Source organism: Trichinella spiralis (genome assembly GCF_000181795.1).
Source record: "Trichinella spiralis strain ISS 195 chromosome Unknown Scfld4, whole genome shotgun sequence".
NCBI classification, from domain to species: domain Eukaryota; kingdom Metazoa; phylum Nematoda; class Enoplea; order Trichinellida; family Trichinellidae; genus Trichinella; species Trichinella spiralis.
Genome location: NW_003526943.1, coordinates 3151558 through 3169942, shown reverse-complemented (window position 1 = coordinate 3169942; position 18385 = coordinate 3151558). Strand labels below are relative to the sequence as shown.

General features: G+C 34.3%; 6 protein-coding genes across 6 annotated transcripts; 3 read left to right on the top strand and 3 right to left on the bottom strand.

Moving 5' to 3' along the window:
* Positions 1-126: 126 nt before the first annotated feature.
* Tsp_00789 (hypothetical protein) lies at positions 127-1985 on the bottom strand. The gene is made up of 4 exons (XM_003376549.1): positions 1933-1985; positions 730-1259; positions 582-664; positions 127-531 (listed from the first exon to the last, which is right to left on the bottom strand). Exons 1-4 carry the CDS (start codon positions 1983-1985, stop codon positions 127-129), a joined length of 1071 nt encoding a protein of 356 aa, XP_003376597.1.
* Positions 1986-2621: 636 nt separating this feature from the next.
* Positions 2622-3587, top strand: Tsp_00790 (hypothetical protein). Its single transcript, XM_003376548.1, has 5 exons — positions 2622-2687; positions 2744-2866; positions 2920-3012; positions 3115-3186; positions 3264-3587. Exons 1-5 carry the CDS (start codon positions 2622-2624, stop codon positions 3585-3587), a joined length of 678 nt encoding a protein of 225 aa, XP_003376596.1.
* A 395-nt stretch (positions 3588-3982) lies between these two features.
* Tsp_00791 (innexin unc-9) lies at positions 3983-6124 on the bottom strand. The gene is made up of 7 exons (XM_003376547.1): positions 5868-6124; positions 5673-5797; positions 4868-5088; positions 4736-4846; positions 4422-4614; positions 4259-4379; positions 3983-4115 (listed from the first exon to the last, which is right to left on the bottom strand). Exons 1-7 carry the CDS (start codon positions 6122-6124, stop codon positions 3983-3985), a joined length of 1161 nt encoding a protein of 386 aa, XP_003376595.1.
* A 2987-nt stretch (positions 6125-9111) lies between these two features.
* On the top strand, positions 9112-9813 carry Tsp_00792 (hypothetical protein). The gene is made up of 3 exons (XM_003376546.1): positions 9112-9199; positions 9323-9435; positions 9562-9813. Exons 1-3 carry the CDS (start codon positions 9112-9114, stop codon positions 9811-9813), a joined length of 453 nt encoding a protein of 150 aa, XP_003376594.1.
* Positions 9814-9821: 8 nt separating this feature from the next.
* Tsp_00793 (ATP-dependent RNA helicase DDX19B) lies at positions 9822-10795 on the top strand. The gene is made up of 3 exons (XM_003376545.1): positions 9822-10017; positions 10109-10405; positions 10497-10795. The coding sequence occupies exons 1-3, from the start codon at positions 9822-9824 to the stop codon at positions 10793-10795; spliced, it is 792 nt and encodes a 263-aa protein (XP_003376593.1).
* A 1863-nt stretch (positions 10796-12658) lies between these two features.
* Tsp_00794 (nuclear hormone receptor E75) lies at positions 12659-16834 on the bottom strand. Its single transcript, XM_003376544.1, has 9 exons — positions 16534-16834; positions 15653-15747; positions 14538-14679; positions 13884-14101; positions 13662-13815; positions 13414-13577; positions 13246-13351; positions 13013-13162; positions 12659-12933 (listed from the first exon to the last, which is right to left on the bottom strand). The coding sequence occupies exons 1-9, from the start codon at positions 16832-16834 to the stop codon at positions 12659-12661; spliced, it is 1605 nt and encodes a 534-aa protein (XP_003376592.1).
* Between the last annotated feature and the right edge of the window lie 1551 nt (positions 16835-18385).

Below are 18385 nucleotides of genomic sequence, written 5' to 3'. Positions count from 1 at the left end.
GAAGAATTGACTCGATTGCCAAACGACACCACAATTACACCGTCGCTAGCTTTGTCTATGCTTTCGTTGTACGGCTTCAAAGCTTGTTCGTTAAACATGTAAACTTTTAAGAAGAAAAAAAATTATTCAATAGTTTACTCTGAAAAGTGGTCTTGGAAGATCCATGTGAAAGCCGCCGATGGGAATGATTTTTGGAGGATAAAGTCCATGCGCATCTTCGAGCAGCCAATCCGTGTTGACGAACACGGCTAAAGCTTCGGCACGTATTTGCTTCATCGACCACAGTTGGGCAAATTCTACACCAAGTTGAGAGTTATTTTTGAAAAGTTGCAAAATTGGCCATTCGAGCAGTTTGAATTTTTCCGAAGCAAGACAGCAGTGGAGCAGAGGAATGTAAGTGTCACGAATGTGAGCAGAAGAGAATAAAAATAAATTTAATATTGTTTGAAATAATGACATTCGTCCGGGCAAAGTGGAACGTGAAGAAGGAGGCAGTCCTTGGAGAAATAACTGAGGTCGGACGGAGAGAATCTGAAAAAAAATCTGTAAAGCATTTGCAAAGCACAAATGCTAATAATTACCGTTTCATCCTGAAGCCCATCTGAATCGTAATAGATGAATGGGAGTTTCAAAGCGTGCACAATACCAAGTGCACAGGGGTCGTCTGAAAGTTGCATAATCAAGCATTTGAAGTGTAAATTTGCTTAGGAAAATGTTTAAACTGCCTACCAGAAGGAATAATGCACACATCCGGTGTGATTTGTCGGAGACGATCCAAAAAATCACTGTTCAATGTCGTTGAACAAGCTTCGACTTGCGCTTTCCAAAGCGAGTGCAGATATTTCTGATCCCCGTATTCGGTGGTCCAAATTGATGCATTTCCAAAAGCTCGAAGATGAAAAATCCATTCAGGTGGCAAGTCAATTTGCAATTTGAATTCAGTAACTTTGTGCGGTCTTTGAACAACCAAATATGGCTGCTCGGGAAGAAGCAGAGTTCGAAATGTGAACACGTCGTGATTTCGAAATGCCAACTCTTGTGCAAGCTTGTTCAACGCTTCTCGACCGGCATTCGGCGAATCAGGAGTAAATATGACAATTTTTAAACTTTGAACAAAATAAATTAATAAAGCGTTTAATATTAATATCCAGACAGTGTCCGCTTTGAATGTATGATTGAAGGTGAACATTTCTGCCCGTTGGTTAGCTTGAGAGACACGGTGGCAAAGCCCAGTTTTGCGTTGCTTCTCGTGTGCTGAGCTGGAGAAAAACGCACAAGCTATACGAGGTTAAGCAAATAAAATTCACCAGTTGCAGTGCATTTTGCGGGTATGAAAAATCCAGTCCAACAACTCTCCCCCACTAAGAGTCAACTTTGCTTTTCTGCAGTCGTACTGTTTTTCTTTGAGAAAAGCAATCTACACTGATAGCAGAAAATTTTTTCATTATTAACTGACCATGCTGATGAATGCATATTTTTTTTGAATAAATAATTTCTTTTTGTAAACGTCAATATGAGATTTAACGGTGATTAAATGTAAATTTATTTAATTTATTGCATTGGAACATAAAATCTTTTCTATCTTGACGGTAAAAAATATGGCTAATTTATTGTGATTTTTTTCAAAAATAAAAAAATTGTTCAATTCTTATTAAATCATCAAAACAAACAATCAGCTTTGCTAAGTAAATTTTTCTGAACAAGTTTCAAGCACACATTTTGCCAAAATCGTGTGGTGCCCATCGGCAAGGTAGAAAAATTTAAATTTCTATAAAAACATCTGACAAACTCATTTTGAAACGCATTAAAATGATTGCTTATTAATTTAACTTTACGGTAACCTAAAGAAATTAACATTTAGCAGAAATTAAATAAGCTATTACATTTTATTTTTGAAGCTTTTGTTTATGTGAATTTAGCTATTATAAATACTGTGCAGCAAAGCGTACTATGATTAATGGATTTGTCATCTTCAAGTAGGCCATAGCTAGAAACAGATGTGCACAGAATCATATATCACTATATCAAAGCTTTCAAGTTAGCCGCCTGTCACACATACTATATAGATAAATATAAATTGATATGCACATAACATTAAAGCTATCTAAGACAAATTGCAAACTGGTGCACATTGCATAAAAAGAATTGAAATTAGTTAGCAATGCATTCTTTAATAATTATCATTAATAATTAATTTGATGGTATTAAAATACAATTGGCCTAAAAAGAAAGCGGAAAATTTTAAAAGTGAATATCGGCAGAAATACAAAAAATATTAAATTTACCATTTTCATATATATTTTTTAATTTACTTATTTATATTTATAAATAGTTTAATTTATATACTATGCTTCAGCTGAAATTCTTTTATGAATATTTTAAAGTTACTATGTTTCGGATTATTATTTAAAGTACAGTTCAAAACTTAAATTTCTAGAAATTTTAAAGTTTTTCTGCAATCGACTCACTTTATGCTCAAATACAAGTTTACAACAGTTTATTCCGTGTCAGCTTTGATTTTGCTTTGACAATTGAAACGCAGCATTGAAAGTAGTTAAAAATATTTATTACTTTTTCACATTTAATACGAATTCAATACTTTGCAAACTTGTCAACTGAAAATGGACTTTGACAACCGAGAGTCAAATTTGGCTACATTTCTTAATGATGTAATGAAAATAATGTCGGTAATAATTATTGGAAAATATTGAGATTTTATAATTGTTATTATTTATTAATGTAGAAGTGCAGTTACATTTATCTTGGAGAAATTTTGTACAAATGCGAACAGAAATGGATACCTCGTTATTGGCATTACCGTCGGGCTGCCAAAAATGAAAACTATATGATTTTTTACAAAAATGATGTACGTTCATGGATCTTTTATCTGTGATAAAATCTGCATAAATACTTTTTCAGAATTCAGAAATAATAGAGTCGTTTTACTTGGAGGATATGAAAAATGTACAATTCAAAATCGTTGAAAAGAAGAGAATAATGCTGAGTCGTGACGTATTTTCGAAAAAATATATATTAGAATTCAAGTACAACAAAGTAAGACAATGTCCATTATGTTAATTTGTTTATAAATTTTGATTCAAATTATTTTTCAAGAAACACTTTTTGATTAATTTGGTGAATGAATCGCAAATGAATTTTTGGAAAAATTACTTTCAAGAAGATAAGGTAAAACAGAAAATTTTCATTGAACAAATAGCAAATATTAATTCATTTGCATTGCTTTGGTACAAATTAATTTTCAGCAAGTGAATACTGTAGAAAAAGAATGCAAAAATGAAAATAAAGTTCCACTGCCAATAAATGAAAAGCCTTATCGCATGTGGAACAAAAGCAACATGGCAGCCGATACAAATTTTATCATCAAATCTGTTCCAAATTCGGATAAATTAAAATTTCATAACATTCACACCAACATTAAAATAAAAGCAGTTGACAAAGATGCTGAAGCAGACTACCTTGCAACAAAGTTGAGAAAGAATAAGAACAACTTAATACTCACTATTAACATTGAAATGGAACTTTTGAATGGAAAAATTAATGTGAACAATGCTACGATGGAATATTGAAAAATGTAGTTTTTGAAAAACTGATGAGTTGCACGTGTGAATTTTAGGCTAAATTATAAAACGCATCAATTCTAACAATTTTTTACTGTGCAAGCAGAATATATGTTTTGTTATGGAAGATTCTTGTTTTCCTTTGCAACATAACAAACATCTTTTTTTGGTCACAAATGTTGTTTATAGTGAATTGAAATTCAGTGCTTTCATAATTAAAATTTATCTAAAAATAATCATACAAATACATATTTATAAAGTCGAATAATAATTAAGTTGTCATTTTTCTCGATAGATTGATTAAAATGGAATATTTTTGTAATGAATAAAAATAAATAAATGTTAAATGAATAAATACATCGTTTAATTTTCCAAATTTAAATGGCAGTTCTAAAAATTTAATTTCACTGTTCACTCAAAAGAGTTCCTTCTCGACTCCAATTAGCAGGCAATTTTTTCGCTTCTCTCTCTGGACCGGAACTGCCGATTTCAAATTTTCCTTCTCCCAAAATGGATTTTCTATCCTCAAGGAAATCTCTAAAAAAATTTTAAACAGTACAATAGAATTTGCATAAACATTAACACATCATTCAAAGTGGAAAGAATACAAAACGTTACTTGGAATATATTTTAACAATTAATTAATTAAAATGAAAGAAAAAAAATTTACTGGAACAAACGTGAGACGAGTTCGGTCATGATCATATCGCCAGCGTGGCTGCCAATGAAACGCAAAAGTAAGATCCCATCCGATTTCAAGACGTGCCTTACAAAACGTTGCACGTGGCGGCGTTCGACTGGCTGATTTTCAAATTCAGCAGTCAGCGACAAATAATTTTCGACCATTGTTTCTTGTTGGGAAATCTTGAACGACACAATGAGCCAATAGATCAAATTCATCACCGTGCATATAGCCAAGATGAACATCCAAAACCAAAGAAATATGTAAATTTTCTCGTTGAACATGTTGATCATCAGCACGCATTGAACAGTGTGCGTGTGTATGTTGCCCATGGTGCGAACATCGAAATCGCATCTAGATCGTTTTTATAATTAAAATCAAACAACCTTTTCAATAATTAAAAGTCAACATTAAAAAGGATATTGAAAATTCTGCTCGACATCAAAAAAAGAATGCAATTTACTTACAATGTAACTCGTGGAAAATGACCACTGTCCGACCATTCTCTCTCTCGGGCTATGTCGAGCAAAATCTCCAAACCCCAAAATTGGTAATTGGTGCCCAAAAAGTGGTTCATCAAATAGAACTGAAGAATCACGTTAATTACATAAAGCGACTTGATGAACAAATACAAATATGTCAGATAGCTGCCAGAAATGCGGCACATTTTGAAGCAGAGCAATTTTCTCGGATGTCGTCGCATTTCTTCATGGTGGGATATGCACCTTTTCAAATATCGACCCAGAAGTTGAATAAACGTCTCTCGTTTTTGTATATCAATAAATGCTGCATCACGGGCCAGTTGCAGAATCGGTTTCACATATATACCTTTACAGTTGTGCAAAAAAGAAAAACAAAATTATTTTTGATGCAACATCCATATAGCAAAAAATTAATTCAAATAATTTTCTTCGCATTATAATGCAATTTATTTCAACTCGTCTATGCACTAATTGACAATTGTAACAAGAAATTTCAATTTGCACTTCATTTTCATATTCTTCTATTTGAATAATAATTTCAATTCAATTTTGCAATAATCAGTTGTTGACAGAATTCTTCATTCTGCAAATTCAGTTTCAAATACACTGCTTGATTTGCTTTTTATGGCTAATTGTAAACAATAGAATTGCGTGCTCATTGTAAATTTGTATTTCATTGTAAAGTTATTTATAATAATTGCATTTTTAATTATCAGCATGCATTAAAAAAAGCATTTTTAGCGAGTTCGTTTATGTCGAATAGTTTAAAATTAAATTTCTGTACAAAAAAGATGTGATATTGATGATCTGAAGAGTTGTTTTAGAAGCAGTGAAAACCACAGCTTGATTAAATAAATAATTTTAATTTTTTAAATATCTACTAGTTGGAAAATTTAAATGTATATTTTAATTGCACAGCAAATCGCTTACCTGATTTCCAATTGCAAAAATTCCAGATCATATTCGGTAAATAAAAAAGCAACGCTTGAATTGCCAACACAATTGGAACCCACTGATAGTATCCAATTTTTCTGTATTCTCTTTCAGCAGTTTCCCTGATAAATGGTAAAAAGAAAAAATTTTTTTTTTGTTTTTAATATTTCAATTAAAGTCTAATCTCCAAACCTTGGAACATCTTTGCTAAAAGGCAAAAAATAAGTGTTTTGGACAAAACAATAATTTTCCGCATATTGCTCCCATCCGCCCCGAAATTGAGCTGGAACCCAACATTGAATCGGCTGACCCACGTATTGTTTAGCGCTGACCAGAATTGCCAAGAAAAGCAATATCAACGTCGAATAATAATAATTCATCCTATCGACAAAATCATCATGATTTTGTTTATGCAACGCTTGCAGAGCAACTTCCAAAAATGGCAGCATTTTGTTTTTCTGAAAATTCAATTCATTCACTGTGCATAATTATATTTAAATGTATCATTATCAAGTATAAATATAAATGTAAATTATCATTCGAAGAAAAGCAGCTTGCAACATGCTCGAACATGCAGCTTTTCAAGCTGTTCATTATGTAAATAAAAAAATAATTTAAAACAGCTTTAAAAATTCATCAAATTCATTGTTTTACATTATCCTGTAGTCAATAAACCGACTAATTAACAAGCATAAAAAAGGCAGCAATGCTTCATGACCATTAAAAAAATGGTACATAGATGTGTGCAGCTGAACGCATTTAATAACAAAATCAAATATGAGACAAAAAAAATATATAAGTGAAATAAATTCTCATAAGCATCATTTTATTTAAAAATTCGCTTACTTATTATACAGCGATATGGAACTGAAATTTACCGACTGGATTTAGCTAATACAAGATACTCTTGTCAGTGTCTATTCATGGCACTGACTGTCACCTTTCGAAGAACAATCACCGTTTGAGTGCAAACAGACGAATTATGCGATCAGGATGGCGATGTTGTTTATTTTGCTATCGCATAGTACAGCTTGCAATAATTCAACACAAAGAATATTCTTCAGCACTAAGAAGTCAACATTTAATGCAACACACTGTTTTGGCAGCAATATTTAAGAAATATTTTCAATTCCAATTTTTCACATCTAAGAGTGAAACTTTACCTTATTCAAGATTATACAAAGAAATTCAAATCTGTCTGTCATATATTATACCTTTAAAATGTTTTCCATTTAATCAATAATTTTTTCGCTTTACTTGAATGCACAAAATTGCATAACTCCTCACTTGCATATCAACATCAAAATTAAATTTCTAATATAATATTAATAAGAAGGTGCAAACAACTTTTACGTAAATGAGAGCTTCAATCTTTTTTTCAAATTTAAATACACTAACGTACATTGAAGTACGTCTGATTTATTGAACAATATTTTTTTGCTCTTAAATTCTAATCTTTTCATTCATTTTATTAAAAATTTATCTTAACATAGAACAGTTTAAGTAATAAAATACTTTGACAACTATTATTTTATCAAGCTCAAAAATAAATTGAATGTGCAAAAAAATTCACGCAATATTAAAAGACTTTTGTGAAAAATGTATGATAATCAGGTAATACAACAAATACTGTAATACTTGCAACATTTACATTTACATATTTAACAACCAATTAACTTGTACGTAGGTGCAGTACGAAATGTTGCTGTGATCCACAAAATTTGAATTCATTACAACTTCAGTTTATGTCATTTAATTATTATGTAAATTTAAAAAAAAGAAACTAGAAACTAGAAAAATTTATAAATGATAAACTGAGAAACGGATAAACAACTAATGTAGATAATTACAATGCATCTGATTGTAAATTATTCCAAAAAATGCAGCTCTTTTTTCCTATTATCAAATAAAAACAGCAGATGCAGGTTGCTTTAACTTAAACAAAAAAGTTGCATTTAGATAGGATCATTTCAAAGAAAAAAAAGGTGAAATTAAGAATAAACAATGTAACAACAAGTCACAGTTCAGACTTTTCGCACGTTCGGTTAGATACATGCTATTTTCTCAGTTGCTTTGATTTCCTTGACAAAACTGTTTTTCTGCATTATCTATCCCCTAATAAATCACACCAAACTGCCGCTACTCTACAAAATCTAATTACTTAAGCAAATAAAGATGGTCCGCTTCATTGTTTTCATCGCGTCTTTTTGCTGGTCATTGATAGCGTTATCTTATTGGGCATTTTCTTATTGACCGTTGCCTGAGGTGGCCGAAACCAAAAAATTGTTTAAACAGACGAAATTATTTTCATGAAATTCACATTTCTATTTCACGGTGTTTTCGAAAAGTTCGTTGAAGTTTCTTTTGCATCCTTCAGCAGCTGGGATGGTCCAATTCGGTCCCACTTTGCAACGCGTTTTCTTATTGGTCGTTTACCGCGCTATTTTATTGGACCGTGATGTCGTTGTCTTGCTGATTTTCTTTGTCTAACTACTCTTTGATTCAAACTTTTCCCTTGTGATTAGCTGTAATATTTTTTCATTTCATTGGTTCAAATATTCCATTTAGGATTACGTAACTTTAAAAGTAGTAATTATATATGGATATTTAATAATGGAAATGTTTATTGCTCCAAAATTTTAGTGTCTTTTTGAAGTTTTGTCATTAATTGAAATTTTGTTTATTTAAATATATTATTTGTGGAGAATTTTATACTTTTTTATGATCGGCATTCCCGAAAATAATTTTGATCATTATTCTATATTTTATAGTACCAAAGTAATGTTATATCAAATGCGATAGTAATAATTCAGAAAAAAAACAATACAAAAAATAAGTTAAATAGTGATTTTTATTTTTCACAAGCCAACAGCAGCAGCAACAACAGTAAAGAACAGCCAACAACAACAACAAAAAACAACAGTGAACGGCATTAACAAAGTGGAAACATTTGTAAATAATATTGCAGATTTTTAATTTTTTATTTAAATAAAATATACGAAGGAAAACAATAACTCTTGTGAACAGGAGCGAAAGAAAGATTGGAAAGATTAAAGATAAAATTCGTTTGCAAACCAGAAACATTTTCTGAGAACAGGCAGGAAAATCAGAAAAATATTTCAATGCTAACAAAAATTAGCAATTGCCAGTCCTAATTTTAACTCAGAACTGCAGCTGTGGACAATTTGTCACTTGTTGATTTTTCCTTTGTATTAAAATCGTTTTTAGCTACTCTTCAGAACATTTTTTGACAATTGGAAAAGTATCTTATTCATAAATCTCATATAATTGCCAGTTAAAACGTAATTTATCTGATGAACTGAGATAAATGAGTGTAAAACACTTTGAAAGCAGAAAGGAAGCGATGGACAGCACTAAGCAGAATAGCAGTTAAAGCTGCTTCAAATTCACTCTTTAGTGGACAGCGCATACTTTGATGTTAGCATTTGTGCGCCATTTGTCTGTGATTAATGATCTTCTGACAACATCAACAAAAGGCATTGGTGCCACAACGAATATCGCAAGTTGATCTTCGATTGTAGATAAAATATGAAATGAAAGCGAAATATTGTTGCAAAATGGTTATTTAAAATGAAATTCAAAACTATCCAATTTATTTTTATTTTTGGTGTTGCGTTTGCGTTCAGTGCTTTGCGTTCCAGAGTTATTCGAATCATTTTCTATTCTGTTACTTGTTATGGCTGATGTCCCTGAGTTACACCTTGTACCAAATCGTTGCGGGATTTGGTCCAATTTGGTGGTATTGTAGGCAGGATATATAAATTAAAACGTGCCGGCAAACAGAAATATTGGAGGTGCTCGAAAGTACGTGCTAAATGTCCAGTGTGTTTCCTTCGTTATTAAGGGTTAGTTTATTTTGGTATAGGATAAAAAAGGCTGCGGTGGTGCTATATGGACCAATCTTGATGTGACATCGGTGAGCAAGCAGAATGATCACATTGAAAGCTGCCCGGTGGATGAGCACTTGGCATACAAAATGGAAAAGAAGGCGCTTTTGAAAAAGCGCAGCGCAGCGCGGAAGAAACGAAACCCATCTCGGCCGTTCATGATGAGAAAGCTTCCGCCGCGTCCGCCCACCCATCCACATCTGGCCGTTTTCCCCTTTTTAAACGGGTAAAGTCCACGATGTACAGCCACTGGGCTAAGCGATACCCAAAACTGCCCAAACATCGTCGGGACTTGCAAATTCTTGTCCCGTTTAGGATAACAAAGGCCGGTGAAGAATTTTTGTTGTGGCAGAGTGCATCGAGGCATATACTGGTATTTGCTACGGGTTCCAACATTAGACTGCTGGCAGCCATGCGAACCTGGGGCATGGTTGGTAATTTCAAGGTTGTACCACAATGGTATCAACAACTGTTTGTTTGGATTAACAACAACTGATATTGGAACATAAGGGTTTATATTTCAAGCTTTACTAAACAAAGCGGCAGTCCTCGGGGTCAATCTCAACCCAGAAAGTATAATTTGTGATGTTGAAACGGCCCTGATACCCGTGATTCAGGGCTACGTCTCGAATACGCGGGTACAGGGCTGCTACTTCCACTTCTGCCAGGCGGTACATAGGAAAGTCGGTGAGCTGGGACTGAAAACAAGATGTAGAACTGAAGAACAGAGAAAAAGAAAGATAAGAATGCTCCTGGCCACCGCTTTCCTCCCTGTACCGCATGTTAATACGGGTGTTAGCCTGCTTGAAGCAAGCACTATGGGTAATTTATTAGCTTTATTCCAATATTTTCGGCAAGAGTAGATGACCGATGAGCGACTGTCAATTTGGAATGTACATAATGTAAATATCAGAACCAATAACTACTTGGATGGAAGGTTGGCACAATCGGCTCAACAGAAAAGCGGCTAAAAGTCATAACGGGTTGTATGAACTGCTCCAGATCCTGATAGCAGAACAGGGTGTTATGGACACCCTGATTCAACAAGTGCTATCAGGAAACGTGACCGTTGGTGACTTGAGACGGGTAAACAGGGTTTATGCTCAAAAGCAACGACAGGTTGCACAATATACGGGTGAATGCACCAACGGTAGACGTACGCTGGAGCAGTTCCTAGAAGCTTTAATGTATATAACGCCGGAGCCGATTTAATGCCGCCTTCCAAGTGGTGGATTGTATTTTATTGTGTTGTGTTGTGTTGTATTGTATTTGTTTTTTATTTCATTGTATTGTATTATTTAGTTTTTTCCTTTTTCGTTGTTTCCACTTTGTTAATGCCGTTCACTGTTGTTTTTTATTGTTGTTATTGTTGTTGTTGCTGCTGTTGGCTAGTGAAAAATAAAAATCACTATTTAACTTGTTTTTTGTATTGTTTTTTCTGAATTATTACTATCGCATTTGATATAACGTCACTTTGGTACAATAAAATATAGAATAATGATAAAAATTATTTTCAGGAATTCTGATCATGAAAAAGTATAAACTTCACCACAAATAATATATTTAAATAAACAAAATTTCAATGAGTGACGAAACTTCAAACAGACACAATGTAATTTTGGAATAATAAATACTTCCATTATTAATGTTACGTCACTACTATTAAAGTTACGTAATCCAGCAGTTTTCTTGTTGCTCTTTCTTTTGGTAGCGGTATGTTTGTTTTTCTGTGATAACAATTTTCATTCACAAAAATATTTTTCTAAATGCTATATGAAAACTATTCACCTGCCCACACCCACATTAGCCACTCCTAGTTAGCTGAACGCTTACTGTTTTGAACAAATTAGCAGCGGTTGTTAATTGTTTCTTCAAACATGCTGTTTATGTATTCCTATAATTTACATAATATAAGAAGATTTTGACTTACGATTGGGTTGGTGAAAAGTAATTGCCAGAATTGTCTGTAATTTTAACAGTACTCTAATTACAAATCATCATTTTAAAAATACTTTTTATCTAGTAAATGCAACCGCTTAAGTGGAACAACTTTAAACTGTATTCTTAAAACACTTTCCTTAAAAGCATTATTAGAAAATTAAATGAAAAATATAAAATTTTTGAATTTTCCCAGCACAAAAAGTAACATAGAGCGATCCAAGATTGCAATACTGCAAATACCCTGTAATCATTGATCTTATAATGAACAAACACATATGCATGCTTGCTTTATTTACTCAAAAGAGACACTGTGACATTACAAAACTATGAAAATGTGGAGGCAAATTAACATTACAAAATTATGTAGTTACTGTAAAGTAGTGACTTAGATAAAGGTAAATACATGAACGTATATATAAATAAATAAATACATACATATATACATAGGAATAAATATACTGGTTGATGAAACCTGCTCAGAAAAGTGCACTTCAGTCAGATTTGAACAAAACTTCTTTTCGAGAAAAAATAAACTGAAAAGATGGAAGATGACATTTGAGAAACAAATTCCAAAATCAAAAATGGAATAGAAACATCTCACAATTTGATCCTTATTGAGCTTCGAGTCTTTTAAGTTCTTCAACATAAATAAGTAGATTGTTAAAATTCATGCAAGAATTAAAAAGTACAAAAAAATCAAACAAATACGGAGAAAAAGTAACAAATAATAAAAGAAGAGATGCAAATTTTGAAGGCACACTCGAATGAAGGACAAAGAATTTTAAAGTGAACAAAGAATTCTAAAATGAAATCCTTAATCACTGCAACAATAAGCAATCTGCTTGAAAAGATCAGGCAGGCAGTAAGAGCATAGATATAATAATAATAATAATAATAATAATAATAATAATAATAATAATAATAATAATAATAATAATAATAATAATAATAATAATAATAATAGCACTGAATGAAAAGTATATTTGCGTATTTTTCAAAATTTAAAACTTAAGTCTGTAATTTGGCTTTTCAAAAATGCTACTACTGAATTCAACAATATCATAAATGATATAAAAAAATCGTTATTAAAGTCAGCAAGCTTGTGTATTTTGCCTCCTGCAGTGTCTACTTGTGTCAAGCAACGTTGTCAGGCTTCAACGTTGGATCCATCATGGGACCTTTCACGTCGACAACGTACTGTGGATAATTCAGCGCAGCTGCATGATTCGTCGATACAGGAGATTCGTGTGAATTGGAACTGATCTGATGTGTGCTGCTGACCGCAACGTCACCAACGCCCATTTCAACATCATCCCGAGGAATGTCATATATTTCAGAGAACAAAGGTGGCACTTTCACTCGTCTGTAATTGGCGCGGTACCACATCAGAACGTCATTGTGTCGAGCAGCTGAATAAAAGCAATTTGCATTCAATGATTGGTTTTACTTTGTAAAAAGAGAAAAAATTTTTTTTCTATTTCTACTTACTTAAGCTGCGCAGTTCGCTCAATTTTAGAATCAAGCTCGACAAAGCCTGAGGATCAGATGAATGATTTCTGGTCAGCTGCAATTTCAAAGCTTCGATCAGTTTTTCTTGCTGAGTTTCCACAGATTTTGGATCTGACAATCCAACGCGATCTAATTTTTAAAGAAACAATTAAAATTGCACAATTATAAAATTAGGCAAGAAACATCTTTTTTCCCGCCAAATCGTTTCTTACCAGCTGACAACAGCACAACGGCAGAAAACAGCCCAATTTCGCCGTCATTGAGATGCATATTGTTAAACCCCGCAGCAAATTGGAATATCGCATTGACAAGATCTGGCTAAAAGTTTAAAAAAAATAATGAAATAATGGAATCGTGAAATTAAAAAATGCTTGTCATACATTGTAAATGACGTCGAGCTGATCACGTCCAAGAAAGCTGCCGTCGCACATTGTCATTGTGCCGAATTGTACGTTCAACATGCGCGATATTCTTATAAGCCAAACTTCAAAAAATCCTCCTTTTATCAAAACCAACTGATCGCCTTGCAGAAAGTCGGTGAAATCTGTAAACAATAAAAATGATCAAATAAAATAACCAAATACAATAAGAAAAAAATACTGCTTTCAATTTTCAACTTATTATTTACGTGGAAGTCTTTTGGCGAATTCAACCACACGTTGCACTTCAGGTGTTATATATTGGGATAATGTTTCCCACATGACAATTTTCTGCTGTTCCATCATGTTCCCAATAGGTATCAAGCGTTCGCCATTCGTCATCGTGAAACGGCGTTCTATTGGCTTAAAACAGTCAATTTTATCATTACAATGTACACTAATAATACTACTGAATAATAACAAACACTTACAAAATGCATTGGCCGATGAGATAAATTACGAACTTTGTCTTCAGCATAATTGCAATTAGAATGGTGAGCCTGAGAAACGCTCAGAATGATGTCATACAATGCCAACTGATGCTTTTCCACTTCATTATCAACTTCTGATTCTCCAGTCATCGATGTTACCCTGACATCTTCTTGCATTCGATCACGAGAACGTTTCGGAACGCGACCATAGCGAACAGCTGAAAAAAAGCAACTTTAAATTTCAAATTACCACAAAATAAGTTTCACAAAAATTCAAACGTTTTCTGCAATCATTATCAACAGTATGCTCAATGCAATGTGCAACTGTATCATTCCTGTAAACTAGATGAACAGTTCAAGATTTATTGAGAAGCAATAATTAAAATGTATAAAACTTTCACGATAAACGCAAACTAAAAAATAAAGCAAATGTTTTCAATATTTGTCGTTTCAAAGCAGCATTCACCGTTTATCGTCCATTAACATATTTCAAAAAGAACAGTAATCTTTACAGCCTGAACTAATAAATTATTATAATTACTATTGGTGTTGAAATGTGTAATTATTCAATGTAAACTGAAAAACAAAGAAGCTAATAAAATGAAACAAATAAGCAAAAAATAATAATAAATAAATAAATAAATTGTTACTTACAGTCGCGAGACATTCCAACGGCAAGGCATTTTTTAAATCGGCAATATTGGCATCGATTGCGATTCAAACGATAAACGAGACACTTTCCGTCGCGCAAGCAACGATATTCAATTTGCTTTTGAATGCTTCTTCGAAAGAAGCCCTGCAAAACAGAGCATAGATCATTTTGCAAATCGTTCAACAATTACCACTGAAACAACCCCAATACACAACTGACCGTTGACCACCGGTTCAAAATGGACAACAATGACAAAAATTATACTTGCTTATCAATACGATCGCTATGACAATCTGGAAATTCCAGATCCGTACATGAAGCGATCATTGCTGACAATCAGCTGACATACCAAAGAAAATAAATAACAAACAATTGCCATTATTATTATTATTATTAGTATTATTATTATTATTCATAATGATAAAGAGACAAAGAAGAAAAGCAAGAAAAATTTATCAAGAATGAATCATTGAATGAAAAAAAATTTCATTATATTCAAATATGCCTGGAAATGAGTTGAATTATTTTGTGTTGTCACTCAACAGGAATTTACAATTCCCTCAGGTTTTCTGATAGGTCCACGTCCGGCAAATTGCACTTTCTACTGCACAAGCGTGCCAGGCACAGCACCGCAAAATTTTGGCTAATGACCTTGGAAACGCAAACGCGTCCGGTTCACACGCCAGCACAGTACAGTACAGCACAAGCATACTCCCGCCCCCCCCCCAAAAAAACGATTATTCTCTATTCAGCTTTCAATTCAAAATTATTAATTTTTTTCTTTTATAATAAACTGAATAAATATGAAAAAAAGATAAAGAATTTTAAACAGAAAAAAACGGAACGCAGGTCATCGAAAACCAACCCAGTGTGGAGCAAGTACAGTATAATAAACATCATCGCAGGAGTAAGAGCTACAAAAATCAGGTCATCAACAATTAGCTGCTCTTCTCCAACAATTTGCATTGTACTTATCATAATGTGAAAACAAAAGCAAAAATCTTTTCATTCAATAAAATTTATATATATATATATATATTTATTTATTTTATTACAATGCAAAAGATTGGAAATAATACGTAAGATCAACAATAAATAAGTAAAGTGCAAACTTTACCTTACAGCCTTCGCACGACGTGACGCCGTAATGATAGCCGGATGCTTTATCGCCGCATACTTTGCAAGGCACGAATGCTTTTTGATTTCCCCCAGCTGTCGATGCAGTGGCAACAGCGGGATCGTTAAGAATAGGAAGAACGCTGCTGTTGTTGTTGTTGTTGTTGCTGCTGCTGCTGTTAACGTTGCCGCTGCTGTTGTTAGGGGTGTAATTGCCTTCTAAAAAAACAAAAAGAAATGAAAAATTTCAAACTCATCAATTTTTCACTTGAATATTGAATTTAATGTACACACAGAATACAAAATGATCCCATTTCTGCATCGGAATGTGAAATGTAAAATTTTTTAAGCTGAAAAAATCCATTACCTCCACCATTTGTTCTTTGCTAAATCTATATCTCTAAATTTATCAAAAATAAGAAGAACTACACGAGCAGAATGATAGGTGTTGGATAGTAAATTCTTCTCATACCACTGACAATAAGTGTAAATATATATAAAATAACTAACTAATGCTGATGGAATAGGAAAAAAACTAAGCAAAAAACAAAACCAAACAAAAATAAATAAACAAACAAATGAATATTGTTTTTTCAGGTTCGAATTGCTTACTGCTGGAAGAGAATTTCGATGCATAGGAATAATCATCGACAGAACCCTGGTGCGTCGCTGTATCATAATACCCGGATACGGGCATGTTGGCTGAAATATCGGGCCGATCGGTTTTGGGATGCATGACCACGCCCTGTTGTTGTTGTTGCTGCTGCTGCTGCTGTGGAGTTAAATTGGTCGTACTGTCCGGTACAGCCACATGCGACCCGTACAACAATGAAGAAGCAGACGTGGACGAACCCTGGGCAGGGTAAGAGCCACAAAAATTACCGGAACTACTAAAACCGGGAGTTGGGGTCTGAATCAAATGCAGACCAGATTGTTGCGTCGACGTGTAAGCATTATACTGAGGCGGCGGACATGGATAAGCGGACAATGGAGTGTAATGTTGTTGTTCTCCAGTGGCGGTCGTTTTGCCGTTGTAATAAGGAAGCTGAACCGAATCGACGCCAGTCGGCTCATTGCTGGGGTACAAATCCTTGAACATCGAATCGTTCATGACGAACGTCGACTCTCGACCGCCTCCGGCACCAGTTTCCTCCATCGTACAGTAACGCCGATCTTCGATCATCAGCAACGAGGCGAAATATGGAAGAAGATGAAGAAGAAGAAGAAGCGAAGTGTTTGTTGTTTTTTTCTTTGGTATATATTTTTTTAAAAAATATTAATTTAGCTCTTTTTACAAGCTGACCGTTTTCGGTAAGAACCTCAGCCGCAGCGAGCGGGCGAAAAGAGCAAAAATTGCACGGGATACGGTGCCGAATGGGGCGAACTGAGCCGGCCGATTACGTCACTTCACGTTGAACCCGACACGAACGACAAAGGCTCCTTCCACAGGGTAGCGCGGATGTGCTACAGACAGACGCGCATTGTGCATTTCTGACCTGCACGACAGCGGCAGCGGGGTTCATTGAACCCAAGCTGCTGACATTGCACAGGCCGCCTCTGTGAATACTGTCGTTTTCATACTTTTACAATTTCGCTATCGCTGCTGCTCTCCAACTGCTGCCGCTTTCACCTTTTTCTCACTCGTCCCTACGGGCAACAATCGATCATATTATGATACTGCCCTCTCTCGATCTGTGTGTATTGCCTATGCGTTGTGCCTCTGTCAAGATCTGTGGCGCCATTCCAATCTCTGCTGACCGATCGCGGTCGCTGAAAAACTAGGTCACTAACCAGGGTCCACTAGCGTTAATAATAATACGAAAAGCCCCAGCAACCAGGAAACTTGCCCTCCAATCAATCTTCTCTGCAGGGAATCTGATGATAAAAGAGAGAAATAAAAACACAGAGATAGAGAGAGATAAAGAAAGATTGAGAGAGGGAGGGGGGAAATATAACATGGACCACCGTTGCACATTAAAAAGCAAAATGACAAAACATTATAACTCACCAACGTAAGAAAACTGTGGATAAATACCACACGATTGTAAAAACATACCACCAGACCAGACCAGAGCCAACTGTACAGTGAAGATTGGAAAAGTCAAAATTGCAAAGTGAATTGTTGCAGTTTTGTTGTTTACGTGGAGTGGCTGTTTGCCGGACAAACAATAAATAACAGTGCCGGTCAAGCCGGGCCAGACAAAGTCAACAACCACGGTCTGAAGCAGACACGGGCGCGCCATACGCGTCCGTGCGAACGTCGCTGGAGCCGAACAAACAAACACGCGTACCCACCCGGACGAGATATTTTATACCCGACAAACAAAATCTCACACAAAAACAAGCATATATGCATGCACAACAAAGAGGCGATACGGCTAGTTCTGAAATGACAAAGCGGTTTTGGAATTGAACGGTTAGCTTGCACGGAAAAAAAACAATAATAAGAAGCATCATTCATCGACTGTACAATCGGTGACCACTGGTCAGCCGAAAGAAGAATAATGGGCAAAGTTAAAATGCAAAAATAAGCTACTAGAATCAGTAGCAAACATCATCTTCAATGGTGGAGAATTCGATTCATTACTGTATTTTTCTCAATTGACAACAATCCCTTTTCCATTTCTATCATACATATGTCGTGTTTAATGGAGATTGAAAATTTTTCTTAAAAATATTTCCACTTTATATTACACAAAAAATTACTTCGCACATCTCTGCTAATCTCTCAGAA